Source organism: Copadichromis virginalis, linkage group LG10 (assembly GCF_057382275.1).
Source record: "Copadichromis virginalis isolate Kocher_CV1m ecotype Utaka linkage group LG10, C_Virginalis_male_GT1.1, whole genome shotgun sequence".
Classification (NCBI taxonomy): domain Eukaryota; kingdom Metazoa; phylum Chordata; class Actinopteri; order Cichliformes; family Cichlidae; genus Copadichromis; species Copadichromis virginalis.
This window is the reverse complement of record NC_140627.1, coordinates 23754738-23768838: the sequence shown is the minus strand read 5'-3', so window position 1 is coordinate 23768838 and position 14101 is coordinate 23754738. Positions and strand designations below refer to the sequence as shown.

The window sequence follows — 14101 nt, the reverse complement described above, 5'->3', positions numbered from 1 at the left end:
GATAAGTATTTGCAGCAGTAGAACAGAACTGACTTAACATGAAACTCAGAGGCCACGGTCACATTATGGTGGAGTAAGGCTCGCTAATTAAACAGAAAAAAGGAGTCCATTGTTTTCCCTGTATTAATTCTAAAAGTGTTTTCCATAAACCCATTCTTATGTAAGATGATTTGAGATCTCCTGCTGATACTCCTGGTGAAAGGCCAGGGATTCAGTGTATGCAGTCCAAAACTCTTTAAAAATGTTCAAACACTGAATTTAACAATTTGGGAAAATCCAAGCACTTTTCTCAGACCCAGGGGCCAGAATCAGCCAACCAAAGTCTCCAACTCAGACTGGACTGCTTTGGAAAATGTGAACAGGGCCATAGGTTTTGGACTTTTAACTGCATTTTCATGAATTTAACAGCTTTTCCCACTGATAAAAACTATTCTATGTCTATTAATACACCAAAATAACTAAGCATAGATAAACAATAAAAACAGTGAACGCTCAATGTCATAAGTTATTGTTTTTCTTTGTCAGTGATGGTTCTTAAAAGTGAATCCCTTCCCCATCAAATATAAGCTATCTCATACTGATTCCACAATTTTTGAGAGAAAAAAGGCTCACCTGTCGAAGAGTGCCCTTTCCCTGGATTATTTTATATAATAGAAACAGTGGAATGAGGGAGAGGGAGACTGTGGCAATGAACCAGCCCAAGATGTTGGCCCAGAGTGGATAAACATAAGTGCTACTGAACTTCAGTGGGGAATATCTGACAATGGAGAAGACAAAGGTGCCCTGTGATGAAATAAGACAAAGTGGATTATTCTTCAGTGTGAAACTGAAAAGTGTGAATACTCTGCGGTGCCAAAACTGTGGAAAGGGAAACACAAATTATACATTATTATATGACATGACTTACAAAACAGGTGAAAGGAGTGATGTAGCGCCAACAGTACTTCATGAATGGGTGTGGACGATAGCCAATCATGTCTGAGATGTTACCATAAAAACGATCAGCACCTTTAGGTAAAAGAGAGCTATTAGAAAGACCAACCATTTATTTCAAACTAATCTATACCAAACAAGCAGACGCTGGTCTTTGTCTCAATGAAAATTGTTCTGAATCTGAGCAGCGTCTTTTTTTTTGTCACAACACAGTCTGTAATTGGTTGGCTATTTGTCTGACTTACCATACACCCAGCCAATGCTCACAGACTGGCAAAAAGAGAGAAGCAGCAGAGTGGTGCCACTACAGACATGATGATCTAACAGCTGGAGCAGATACATTCCTCCCTAAAAAAACAAAAAAGGACAGGGGGAATAATACACAGTCGTTCAAATCCAATGATAAAAAGAAAGTTAGGAAATAAAGCTAATCACAGACATACTCAGTCTCACTCACAACAGTTGACACAAGCATGCTTGGTCATGTCCCTTGGCATGACTTTATAATGCATTTTTTTTTCCTTAGGGTTTACTGGAGCAATTTACATTTTAATAGAGTAATTAAAAATTTACTAAAGCAGTTTGATGGTTTTATACCAATTAGATGCAAACTTATAAATCTTATATAAAAATTCTGATGTTTATTCTAATTGTGGTTGCCATGGTAATACTGTAAAATTGTATATTACACCAGAAAACAGTAAGTTGTTGTAGCTCCCGTGTATGTTGCCTAATTATGTCTTTGCCATTTTGAGACTTAACCAGAGTGATCTCAGATCTGTTATCTAAAAACTTTTGCAGTGCAAAGTTTTTAAAATTAAAAGTGTTTTCCAAGAAAAGGGTAACTATTATAGGCCTTTTGCCAGAATCTTGAAATCCACCTTATCAAACGAAATCTCTTCTGATCAGTGTCTTTTTCTTTCTGTTAAAATTTAGGAAATCAGAGCGTCATTACAGTTATATATTAGGGGTGCAATGATACACAAAATTCACGGTTCGGTTCGATACTTTGGTGTCACAGTTCAATATTTTTTCGATACAAAAAAGTGTTCATGCTTTTTTAATTTGTCATTAAAATTATAAATATATATTTTAACTCAAAAGTACAGTTTTTAAATTTAATGTTGCTGAAACAAAAAAGTAAGAAAAAAATAAATCTGATCGAGAAATCACTCATCTTTGGAAAAGAGAGTTTATTACTGTCATGAATCGCCGTGCGGCAGGCAGGAGTAGGACCCAAAATGCAGGACTCACAGGCACGAGGGAATGAACTCAAAACTCAGCTTTATTCGCTGGCAGAACAAATATACAAACTAAACTAAACTGGGAAACCACAAACTAAGAATTCACAGAGAGACACAGGGAGATCCACACACGGCATGAGGGACGACGTCACAGAGAGCACAGGAAAACACAGGGCTTAAGTACACGGGGAGTAATCAGGGAATGGGCCACAGGAGGGAGCAATAAGGCTAACGAGACAGGGGAGAGGTAAAACTGAACACACTGACATGAGACATGAACTTTCAGAATAAAACAGGAAACTGACACAGAGAATCAGACAGGACACTGAACATGACAGGCAGACTCATGAGCAGACACAATAACACCATGGACAGACAGAGGGAACACAGAGAAGTGGGAGCAGGCAGGCAAAGAACAGAAACCTAACAAATGGCAAAATCACAACAGAATACACACTCGGAATGAACAAAAGCATAAGGAAACACAAAACACTGAGTCCTCAGACTCAGGACCATGACAGTACCCCCCCTCAAGGGCTGGCTCCAGACAGCCCAAACACAGAAAAACAAAACCAAACAGAAAACAACCCAGGGCGGGCGGCGGGGGCCCAGGACGGAGGGCTCGGAACAGAAAACAAAAGAAGAGCACAGCAAACACCGGAGCCCAAGAAAACAACCCAAACACAGAGCAGTTCAGGGGGCCGACCATGCGGAAGGCAACGGCGGCGACGTGGGAACAGTTCAGGAGGCCGGCCGTGCGCAAGGCAACGGCGGCGACGTGGGAACAGTTCAGGAGGCCGGCCGTGCGCAAGGCAACGGCGGCGACGAAGGAGACGACGGAGCAGTTCAGGAGGCCGGCCGTGCGCAAGGCAACGGCGGCGACGAAGGAGACGACAGAGCAGTTCAGGAGGCCGACCGCGCGGGAGGCGGCGGCGGCGACGATGACAGCGCTGGTCCGGGGGCCGACCGTGCGGAAGGCGACGGCGGCCACTCAGGCGAAGGCGGTCCGGGGGCCGGCCGTGCGGAAGGCAGCGGCGGCGGCTCTCCAGTGTCAGGCGTACTGGCCGAGGCCCGGTGGGCACAGGACCAGTCAAGGCGGGACCAGGCGAAGCACAGGCTGAGGAGGCTGCAGCAGACGAAGGCTCTGAGGAGGCTGCAGCAGACGAAGGCTCTGAGGAGGCTGCAGCAGACGAAGGCTCTGAGGAGGCTGCAGCAGACGAAGGCTCTGAGGAGGCTGCAGCAGACGAAGGCTCTGAGGAGGCTGCAGCAGACGAAGGCTCTGAGGCCGGGCCAGACGAGGATGAAGGCTCTGAGGCTGGCCCAGGCGATGACGAAGCGGTCGCAGATGGCGGCTGGACAGGCTCCTCGGGCCCTCCAGCTGATGCGGCGTGAGGCTGGACAGGCCCCTCGGGCCCTCCAGCGGAGACAGGAGGCTGGACAGGCCCCTCGGACCCTCCAGCGGAGACAGGAGGCTGAACGGGTCCCTCGGACCCTCCAGCGGAGACAGGAGGCTGAACGGGTCCCTCGGACCCTCCAGCGGAGACAGGAGGCTGAACGGGTCCCTCGGACCCTCCAGCGGAGACAGGAGGCTGAACGGGCCCCTCGGACCCTCCAGCGGAGACAGGAGGCTGAACGGGCCCCTCGGACCCTCCAGCGGAGACAGGAGGCTGAACGGGCCCCTCGGACCCTCCAGCGGAGACGAGGAGGTGCTGGCCGGGCTCACTGGAACCCCCAGCGGACGAGGTAGATGGCGGCGTGGGAGCCACGGAGTCCTGGATGAGCTCATCCGAGCTTCCAGCAGGAGCTGATGTAGAGCCAGAGAGGTTTGGGACCCCTGGCTGAATGTTAAGCCGAACAGAAGACCGTATTGCTATCGGGGACTGGGCCAATGGTTCAGGTGCGAGCTGAGCTGCTGGACACACGGGGACCTGAGCTGCTGGACACACGGGGACCTGAGCTGCTGGACACACGGGGACCTGAGCTGCTGGACACACGGGGACCTGAGCTGCTGGACACACGGGGACCTGAGCTGCTAACGGTGGAGAAGTAAATGACTGCACAGGGGACTGAACTGACGTCTGTAGTAACGGTGGTGGTGAGAGTGGAGTAGGTGGTGGAGTTAATGACTTCACAGGGGAATGAACTAGAGGTAGTGATGGTTGTGGTGCTGGTGGTTGAGTGGGTGACTGTGCTAAAGGGGACTGCACTGGGGACTGCACTGGGGACTGCACTGGGGACTGCACTGGGGACTGCACTGGAGACTGCACTGGGGACACTGGAGACTGCACTGGGGACACTGGAGACTGCACTGGGGACACTGGAGACTGCACTGGGGACACTGGAGACTGCACTGGGGACACTGGAGACTGCACTGAGGGTGGCTGCGAGGGAGCTAACTGAGCTGTGAAGGGCTGCGAGGGAGCTAACTGAGCTGTGAAGGGCTGCGAGGGAGCTAACTGAGCTGTGAAGGGCTGCGAGGGAGCTAACTGAGCTGTGAAGGGCTGCGAGGGAGCTAACTGAGCTGTCGATAAGGCTGATGATTCCTCTACCAACTGAGCTATTGACTGGGCTAAGGATTGAAATAAGGTTTGTAGTAAGTCAGGCTGTGGATGTGACTGTGCTATGGGAAGCGAGGCTGAATGTGGTGGAAGTGGCGACTGAGCTTCGGGCCGGGCGGCTAACAGAGCTTCGGGCCGGGCGGCTAACAGAGCTTCGGGCCGGGCGGCTAACAGAGCTTCGGGCCGGGCGGCTAACAGAGCTTCGGGCCGGGCGGCTAACAGAGCTTGGGGCGAAAATGGTGGTAGTGGAGTTGGTGTCTGGGCTACAGGCGGCTTCTGAGCAGGAAACACAGGACACGGAGCTACAGGTGGCTGCTGAGCAGGTGACACTGGAGACTGAGCTACAGACGGCTGCTGAGCAGGGGACTGAGCTGAAAGCGGACGGGCAGCTGACTGAATAAACATAGCTCCAGAATAAACAGTTCCAGATGAAACAGTCTTAACTCCTGGGTCCGAAGGAGCATCAGAAGCACAGTCTTTTGAACCAAAGTGGAAACGATCGCTCTCAAAATAAATACTGTCATTTTCTGGAACAGGAGGAACAGAAGATCTAGAGTTCATGAAGCCGACGTTAGCGGCCTTGGGGGAAACGGTACGTTTATCCCTCGACACAGAAGGCGAACGTAGGGGGACTTTGTCACTCACCCTAGGCGGTTGGTCGAGAAGAGTCCCAGGCTCCTGCTGTGAAGTGGAAACGCTGGGTGAGTCGGGCGGCACGATAATAATCCCTAACATCTTGTAGAAGGCTTGTGCAGGCGTGAGCTGATTGCTTGCAGGCTCGTAGTAATCCTCCCGGGACCGGCTGGAGCGTTTTCTGCGAGACCTGGGCGTCCGCGGAGAGGAAGCAGGTGAGTGGACCGAAGGGTAAGCAGCTAGTGAGGAGCGGCAGCACGGAGGCCCTCCAAGCGCTAGCCGAGTCCCGTCAAAACGGGAGCTGCGCTTCCACGGTGAGTCCGCTGGATCCATTACTGGTGACGTCGTACTGTCATGAATCGCCGTGCGGCAGGCAGGAGTAGGACCCAAAATGCAGGACTCACAGGCACGAGGGAATGAACTCAAAACTCAGCTTTATTCACTGGCAGAACAAATATACAAACTAAACTAAACTAAACTGGGAAACCACAAACTAAGAATTCACAGAGCGACACAGGGAGATCCACACACGGCATGAGGGACGACGTCACAGAGAGCACAGGAAAACACAGGGCTTAAGTACACGGGGAGTAATCAGGGAATGGGCCACAGGAGGGAGACACAGCTGGGAGCAATAAGGCTAACGAGACAGGGGAGAGGTAAAACTGAACACACTGACATGAGACATGAACTTTCAGAATAAAACAGGAAACTGACACAGAGAATCAGACAGGACACTGAACATGACAGGCAGACTCATGAGCAGACACAATAACACCATGGACAGACAGAGGGAACACAGAGAAGTGGGAGCAGGCAGGCAAAGAACAGAAACCTAACAAATGGCAAAATCACAACAGAATACACACTCGGAATGAACAAAAGCATAAGGAAACACAAAACACTGAGTCCTCAGACTCAGGACCATGACAATTACAGAGAAATGGCTCTTTCCAAAATAAAAGCTATACTATACGCTTCTTCTGGGCTATATTCTCAGCAGCATATTATTAAACATATCAGGTCCCCATAAGGAGAATCATGTGCTAACGGCTGTCTAAATGACTCGGGTAAAGTTTGTAGCATGCGTGCTTGTTGTTTTTGTCTGTTTCCACTTGTCTTTGCACTAGGATGATGTCGGAGTAAATGTGCAGTCATATTTGTTGTGTTCCCACTAGTGCTGTCAGCGTTAATCTGAAGTGATGTTTACGCCACAACACGGCAAATCTCCGTTAACGAGCTACCGCGGATCGCCCCATGTGTGGGGCTGGACGGCCAACACGTTAACGAGCTAACTGCGCTAACCACTAGTTCCCACCCATGTAATTGAGCATTGTGTGGCACATCCGACATACTGTTTTACTTTAGTCCATGACACGCTTACCTTCAGGGTCATACTTCACATGAAGACCAAAATAGTTCCAAAGGCCAGGGGCCCGTTCTTCGTACCTCGCTAAGTAAGTTAGCTGGATTAGATTGTTGACGATTTCGCGTGATCTTGGATCGTTCGGTTCCCCGAAGCTCATCCGGGACTTGCTGCCATAGCAACAGAGCCGTAAGCGTAAACCTGCTGGGGAGCAGGTTTACTTTATGCAAACAGGATTAGATCGCGGCCACGCAGGTATGTCCGCTTCATTTATACGAAAGCAACAGCGATATTCCACCACTGTTTCACCATAAATAAATAACATCAATGTAACTAAAGATAATGCAGCACTTGATCCTTCTATTGATTTCACACAGATACATACAGGTCATTTCCTAAAAAAGGGAAATGTACTATTATTACAGATGTAAGTCATATTTCAGAGTAGTAATTGCAAATTACTTTGTGTAATCAAGATGAGAGACCACGGCTATAAAAGCGAAGGTGGATTTGGGAAACCTGTCGCAGCCATGTCCTGTCCGTATACGCGAGCCACCCATTGCGGAAGGTGCAAGATTGATAAGGAGAGTCCTCAGAATTCAGCGTATATTGCGGGATAGACAGGATCCTTTAGCTCAGCGCGACAGTGTGCTCATAGAGAGATATCGATATTCCCGTGAGGGTATTATTCACTTAACCAACTTGTTGACGAGGGGGTGCAGGACCACCACCTGTCTTTTTTTTTTGCTCTGCCCTTTTCTTGGTTGCTGTTATGAACAAACAAACAGAGTATTCCAGGGTCTCTTTCCAAGAGACGACAAGCAATATAAGTGATAAATATTACCATTCTGTAGAATATTCCTATATTTCACTTTTACTTGTTCCCATGTTCTAGTGGGTCCTGTTGTGGCTCTAATGTGTAAGGGGATATAATATAACATAATATAATATAATGTAATATAATATTGGATAATATAGTGTAATATAATAAATCTACCCTACCGCCTACTGGTGTTGGCCGATGGTGCGATATGGCAGCCTCGCTTCTGTCAGTCTGCCCCAGGGCAGCTGTGGCTACAACCGTAGCTGCCTCCACCAGTGTGTGAATGTGAGAGTGAATGAATAGTGGCATTGTAAAGCGCTTTGGGTGCCTTGAAAAGCGCTATATAAATCCAATCCATTATTATTGTTATTATTAAATCACTTACGAGTTTAATTTGTCAGCAACTTTCTGCCAGCCCTCTCTCCTTGCTTTTGCAGCCTTTGCAGTGTTCCCTTGTGTTCTGATTAAACTCTGAAACTCCTGAAATCCCTCACTCAAGAGTTCTTGCTCTGCTGCCGAAAAATACCGAGCGCGCTCCTTCGACATTTTCGCCGACCAATCAGAGGGTTGCCGATCAATGTTTCTACTATCGATGCGTAGCCCCTTTTACGACACCCAGTGATGTCACATTACTGCGTCCAGCTGTACTAATCGTCAACAGCAGGTGTGTTCGGAGAACCGGATTAGCGAGCTCACGGTTAGCGCGATGATTTGGTCTTGGATGTGTCATTTGATCTTGGATGTAGTAAACGACGTACGAAGAACGGGCCCCAGATCTGAATGAGGGTGGGGGAGGTTCAATTTTCCATGTTGCAACTTCTGTCTCGCTAGCTTGCGCTGCGCTCAGTGAATCTGTGTTCAACTACTCCGCCTAGGTTGCACTGTCGAGCACAGATCCACTGAGCGCTCAACACAGACAGCAGAAGGAAACTTGATAAAATAAATTAAAAATTTTGTATTGTTTGATACATATGCGTACCAAACCGAAAGCACTGTATCGAACGGTTCAATATCGATACGAGTATCGTTGCACCCTATTATATATATATATATATATATATAAAAATAAATAAATAATACACCCAGCACGCCCCTGCGGGCGGTTTATCCTTCAAGCTCGGGTCCTCTACCAGAGGCCTGGGAGCTTGAGGGTCCTGCGCAGTATCTTAGCTGTTCCCAGGACTGCGCTCTTCTGGACAGAGATCTCCGATGTTATTCCCGGGATCTGCTGGAGCCACTCAGCTAGCTTGGGAGTCACCGCACCTAGTGCTCCGATTACCACGGGGACCACCGTGGTAATATATATATATATATATATATATATATATATATACAAACTAACTGTAATGACACTCTGATATATATATATATATATATATCTAGTAAAGCTGGTGGTTTTAACTACCAGATTTTGCATTGTGCTTCATCATAGAAACTTCTCTTCTGTGGTGTTTTTAAAGAGATTTTTGAGATAAAAGACATCTCTTTTAATGTTTTTCTACATTCATTCCAGGTATGGTACTCTAATTACATTATGCTTGTGCTGGAGCTCCGTTTGGCCAGTTTAGTTGCCCTACACTTATAAAGGTTCCTTTGTAAGTGCGGATCCGCCATTAGCATGCTGCCTGCTGTAACCCATAATTTCCTTCGGGATTAATAAAGTATTCTGATTCTGATTCTAAAAGACCGGATCCTCCAGCTAAAAAACATTTTCACTTCTCCAATATGCAGCGATTCAACAAGAAAATTTGGGACACAGGTGACTTCATCTTCACTTTTCCAACCGTTCCATCTCACAATTTCAAATTGTAAATTGTAAAATTGTGAAGACTGTAAACAACTTATCATCTATGTGTACATAACATGTTGTCTGTCAACAAGACTGAATATGGACAAGGCTGATTCTTATTATTAGATGCCTGAGATCCCTAAGCTCTCAAACAGCACTTCATTAAAAACAGGCATGATTCTGTCATGGAAATCACTGCACTACTAGTCTCAGGATCACTTCCAGAAATCATTGTCTGCCACGTCACCCACAAATGCAGATGAAGGCAAAGAAAAAGCCTTATGTGGACACAATCCAGAAACACTGCTCTTACAGTATCTCTGTGCCAGAGCTCATTCAACATGGACATGGAGTAAAAAACTGCTCTGTGGTCATGAATTGACATTTTTGGAACACACAGACACCACATGCTCCAGGCTAAAGAAGAAATGAATCATCTGGCTTGTTATGAGTGCTCAATCCAAAAGCCTGCACCTCCATGATATAACAGTGTGTGAATGTGTGTGTGAATGGGTGGATGACTGGATATGTAAAGCGCTTTGGGGTCCTTAGGGACTAGTAAAGCGCTATATAAATACAGGCCATTTACCATAACACCTTATAAAACCCCCTTTCAATAACTTCTTTATTGGTTTCTAATGTCATTGTGGAAGAATTTTAGCCCAGTCTTCCCCAATTACTAATAAAATATTCTGATTCTGAGAAACTTTAGCCAAGTCTTCCCTACAACAATTTATTTATGCATAGCTCTGTTAAGGCTCCACTGCAGCATTTCAGTCTGTTTGAGGTCTGGGCCATTGCAGCGTGTTGATTTTTATTTTTCTTTGTCAGCCATTCTGTTTTGGATTTGTTGTTGTGCTTGGAATCATTATCCTGTTGCACGGCCCAGTTTCAGCCAAGCTTTAGTTTCAAGTTGGTCTCACATTTGACTCTAAAATACTACGGCATGTTCTGCTCAATGCCTGCAAGCTGCATAGCAAGCCTGATTCATCACCCCTCCTCCAGCAAGTAATGTAAACTTCATGAGTTGCTTGACATCTGTGACTCTGTGCATTATGGCTAATCATCTCCACGTTGATCTTGTCTGTCCAAAGGACATTGTTCCAGCATACTTGTGGTTTCTTCAGATGCTGCTTTGCAAAGCTAAACCGAATCTGTCATACTCTTTTTAGAGGAAAAAATGTTTTCTCTTAGTAAGCATTCCAGGCAAGCCCTACTTATTCAGTTTTTTTTTCTATTATAAACTTCAACATGCTAACTGAGGCTTAGAGGTTTTTTTTCCCGGGCATTGTATGGCCTAATCTTAAAAATGTCCACTCCCAGAATAGCATGGCATAGTGTTAACACTCACCTGAGTGCTCCAGACCAGCAAACTGCCAAAACATCCACTATTATAGACGTGGTCACACTTGCTGATAATTAGTTAATTAAGTGCACATGATTTTAACCTTAATAAAATAACCACATAGATATTTTGAAAGTGTTAAAACTTGAAAATTCAATCGAGGTGCATTATTGTGAATTTTATTTTACTTCAGGTGACTGATATGGGGTAAATAAACTTAAATTTGTCTTTTCTTATTAATAGTAATTTGGAATCAAATAAATTATTATATCTTGGTTGGAACTTCAATAATTAAATGGTATCCAATCACAAAATTTTGTGTATATTATTTTGCCAGTTAAAATAATTAAAAACCATATGTATGTCAGCCATATATATTTAACTGTCACCTTAAATTTAACTTTAGCTTGTGTTAAATAGGTTAAATATTACAGCAAAGCCATTAATTCATTTAAAGAACACAACAAAGCATTGATTAATGCACAAGCTTACACTGAAACATGAGCAAGAGAAATATTGCTGTAGCGTCAAACCACAATCTTTGCATTGAATGTCAGGCAAGCAGGACATGCTGATTAAAGTGCATTACTAGAACAAGACACATATGAGCAAGTACTGAGAAGCTACAGCAACATATTCAAGAACCTTAGATGAGCAGAAGACCCAAATACATAATTAAAATGCAGCTGTTTTCTAGAGCTGGAACGTCAAAAGAAGGAAGCGTCAGTCACAGCTGGAGCTATAGAGGCTCTAGTGCAGTGGGAACCCTGCTAAGATACTAAGTTGGAACCAGTATAAAAAGGCAGTGTTACAAAGGTAAGTGATACCCAACCACCAGTCATGACAGCTGCATCCGCTCTACTTAGCATGGAAACCGTGGCCAAATGCAACCCACGCAATCCCCAGATACAACTCCCCCAACTCAAAGGCATCATTCATAAAGTATACACCACAGTAGCAGTAATCCTGGAGATAAAAGAGCAAGAATGCAACATGCAATACTTGTTTTGCACAGTGACAAGAGTAAAGGATTTCAGTTGCGGGTTATAGTGTTACACCAAAACCAAAATTGATCAAACTCACATCTGGAGCACATACGTGTTCTTGCTATGTAAAAGAATTTTTCCATACTTGGAAATTGGATCCTTGGGGAAAAAACTCCTAAATATGAACTGTATTCTAGTTAGCACACCATAGCGGTCTCATTTTTAGGTAAAACTAAATGTTTAGATATAAGATTTATAGTATAAGTTTATTCTGTTCGTTTATTTTTCATTAGATCTGTCTTAGCCCCCCAGAATACATGGATTTAACCCCACTGTTTCAGCCCTATTTTTTAAATGTGTTCCAGTAGAGGCCACTTCCCTTGATTCTACCTGTACACTAAAACATGTAGTGTCAATAACTAAGGTTTAGTTAGTAGTTGACTACATACCTTATATAGTTCTTTCAGTCTCACTACAAATCACATTAAGAGCTATATCGGTCAAACAGTATCAAAAACTTCCTTAATGTTTTCTTATCGTGTAGCTCCGTCTGTACTGAATACGTACCTCAGTGACCAAGGAGAGTCCCAGCAAACAGCAGGTACAGCATACAGCCAGCAGAAGCAGCTCACGTCTATAGCCTTGATGCAGGCAAGGAAAAAGATCAACCAGTGATGTCATCACACACTCCAGACCAACAAACTGTAAGGAACCAATTGCAACACACGGTTTGTTCATTAGTCACATAGTATTCCATTTCTTCATTCATACATACTCTAACGTGGATTAGTACCTGACTATCCAACCCAAGCAGAATGATCATGAGGAAGAAACACACCGACCACACTTGGGGCACTGGCATCATGGCTACAGCACGGGGGTAAACAATGAATGCCAACCCTGGACCTAAAAACAAATAATGTAAAGACAGATCAAAGATGTCAATTATAGGACACAGACAGGAATCGTTATGTGTGGATACTTCAGTATACTGTCTTATTGCTTTTATCTCTATTATGGTGCTAAAGGAGAGGCCAAGGGATCCATCAATTTCTTTACAAAAACATCCTTTTTTGTTGTTATTGTTTTGTCAGCCACAGCAGTTTGCCTTGCGGTCTGCAGTACAATCCATTTAAAGTTCCTGTTTTTGTTTTTGATTTTAGTTCAGCTGCTCAACCATGTTTCTAGCGTCATAGACTTTTATTGCCTAGCCATAGTGGTGTACTAGCTGTGGAAACTAATTTGGCATTATTGTCTTACTGATTCCCTCAAAAAGAAAAATTTAAAGGTTTAATGAGCCAGATTATTACTTTATATATATGTATATTAGGGGTGCAACGATACACAAAATTCACGGTTCGGTTCGGTTCGATACTTTGGTGTCACGGTTCGATATTTTTTCGATACAAAAAAATGTTCATGCATTTTTAATTTGTCATTTATTAAAATTATAAATATATATTTTAACTCAAAAGTACAGTTTTTAAATTTAACCCTAACCCTTGTGCGTGTTTTTTATTTTGACAGTGAATAGGCACCTGCGGACCACTTATGTGCAGCCCTGGTTATTTAGCTCGTCATATTGCAGCCACAGAAATTCTTTTGTCCATGAAACCATAAAGCTGCACTTTCTTTTTGCCTTATAGTCTGATTTGTCATAACTTCTCCGTTTTGTGGTAAGCTTTTCTTTGGCTGTCACTTCTTCACCCTGACCTGTCTTATTTGGCTCAGCAGAACTGAAATGCTTTTACACACGCACTCACATAAGCTCAGTATGGCAAGCCATTAGTGCCAAAATTCGCCACTTTCCTAACCCGTTTGGTTAAGAAATGGCGTAAAAAACGCCGTTTAATTATTCAAAACGCCGAAAAAAACGGCGTTCTGTTCCGACAAACGCCGCTTTTTCCGCCGCTCGGATGGCGCCCTGAACGCACCATCCGAGTGACGTAAAAAGCGGCGTTCAAAGACAGACGGAAACGCCGTTTTTTACGCTACTCGGCACAAAACGCCGTTTTTATGCATCTTTGAACGGCGTTTTTTACGGCGTTCTCTGCCAGCTGTAACGGCGTTTAAAACGGCGTTTTATTGAAATTATGCAGGGCACTCCCCATGGTTCCCTCATCCAATTACTTTCAACTCATTTCACCCAATCAAAGAAGAGGAAGTGCAGACCACACTAATGCATCACCGATTCACCTTGCTGCTAAGTGATTGCCTATTCAGTACCAGTGCTTGTCACAGTATTCACTTGTATTATAATCCCACTATGCATTTTGATGTGTTTAAGGCATGATCGAGCAAACAAACGACAGAATACTTTTTCTGAAACCTTAACTGTGTTACCTGTTATGGCAGCTAACAGGTAATGAGCAGAGCTAGCTCTGCTCATTTCTGAGCTTCTTTCTTATTTTCCTCTTTACTTCT

At 44.8% G+C, this 14101-nt stretch overlaps 1 protein-coding gene across 1 annotated transcript in view; it reads right to left on the bottom strand.

The window, feature by feature from the left end:
* The window catches only part of LOC146700499 (sodium- and chloride-dependent GABA transporter 2-like), a 43053-nt gene that overhangs the window by 2001 nt on the left and 26951 nt on the right, over nt 1-14101 (bottom strand). Inside the window, exons 9-13 of the mRNA XM_085470740.1 lie at nt 12471-12583; nt 12245-12379; nt 1179-1281; nt 908-1008; nt 613-783 (exon numbers count right to left, since the gene is read on the bottom strand). Coding sequence (XP_085326866.1) covers nt 613-783; nt 908-1008; nt 1179-1281; nt 12245-12379; nt 12471-12583 — 623 coding nt within the window. The remainder of the gene's footprint in view (nt 1-612; nt 784-907; nt 1009-1178; nt 1282-12244; nt 12380-12470; nt 12584-14101) is intronic.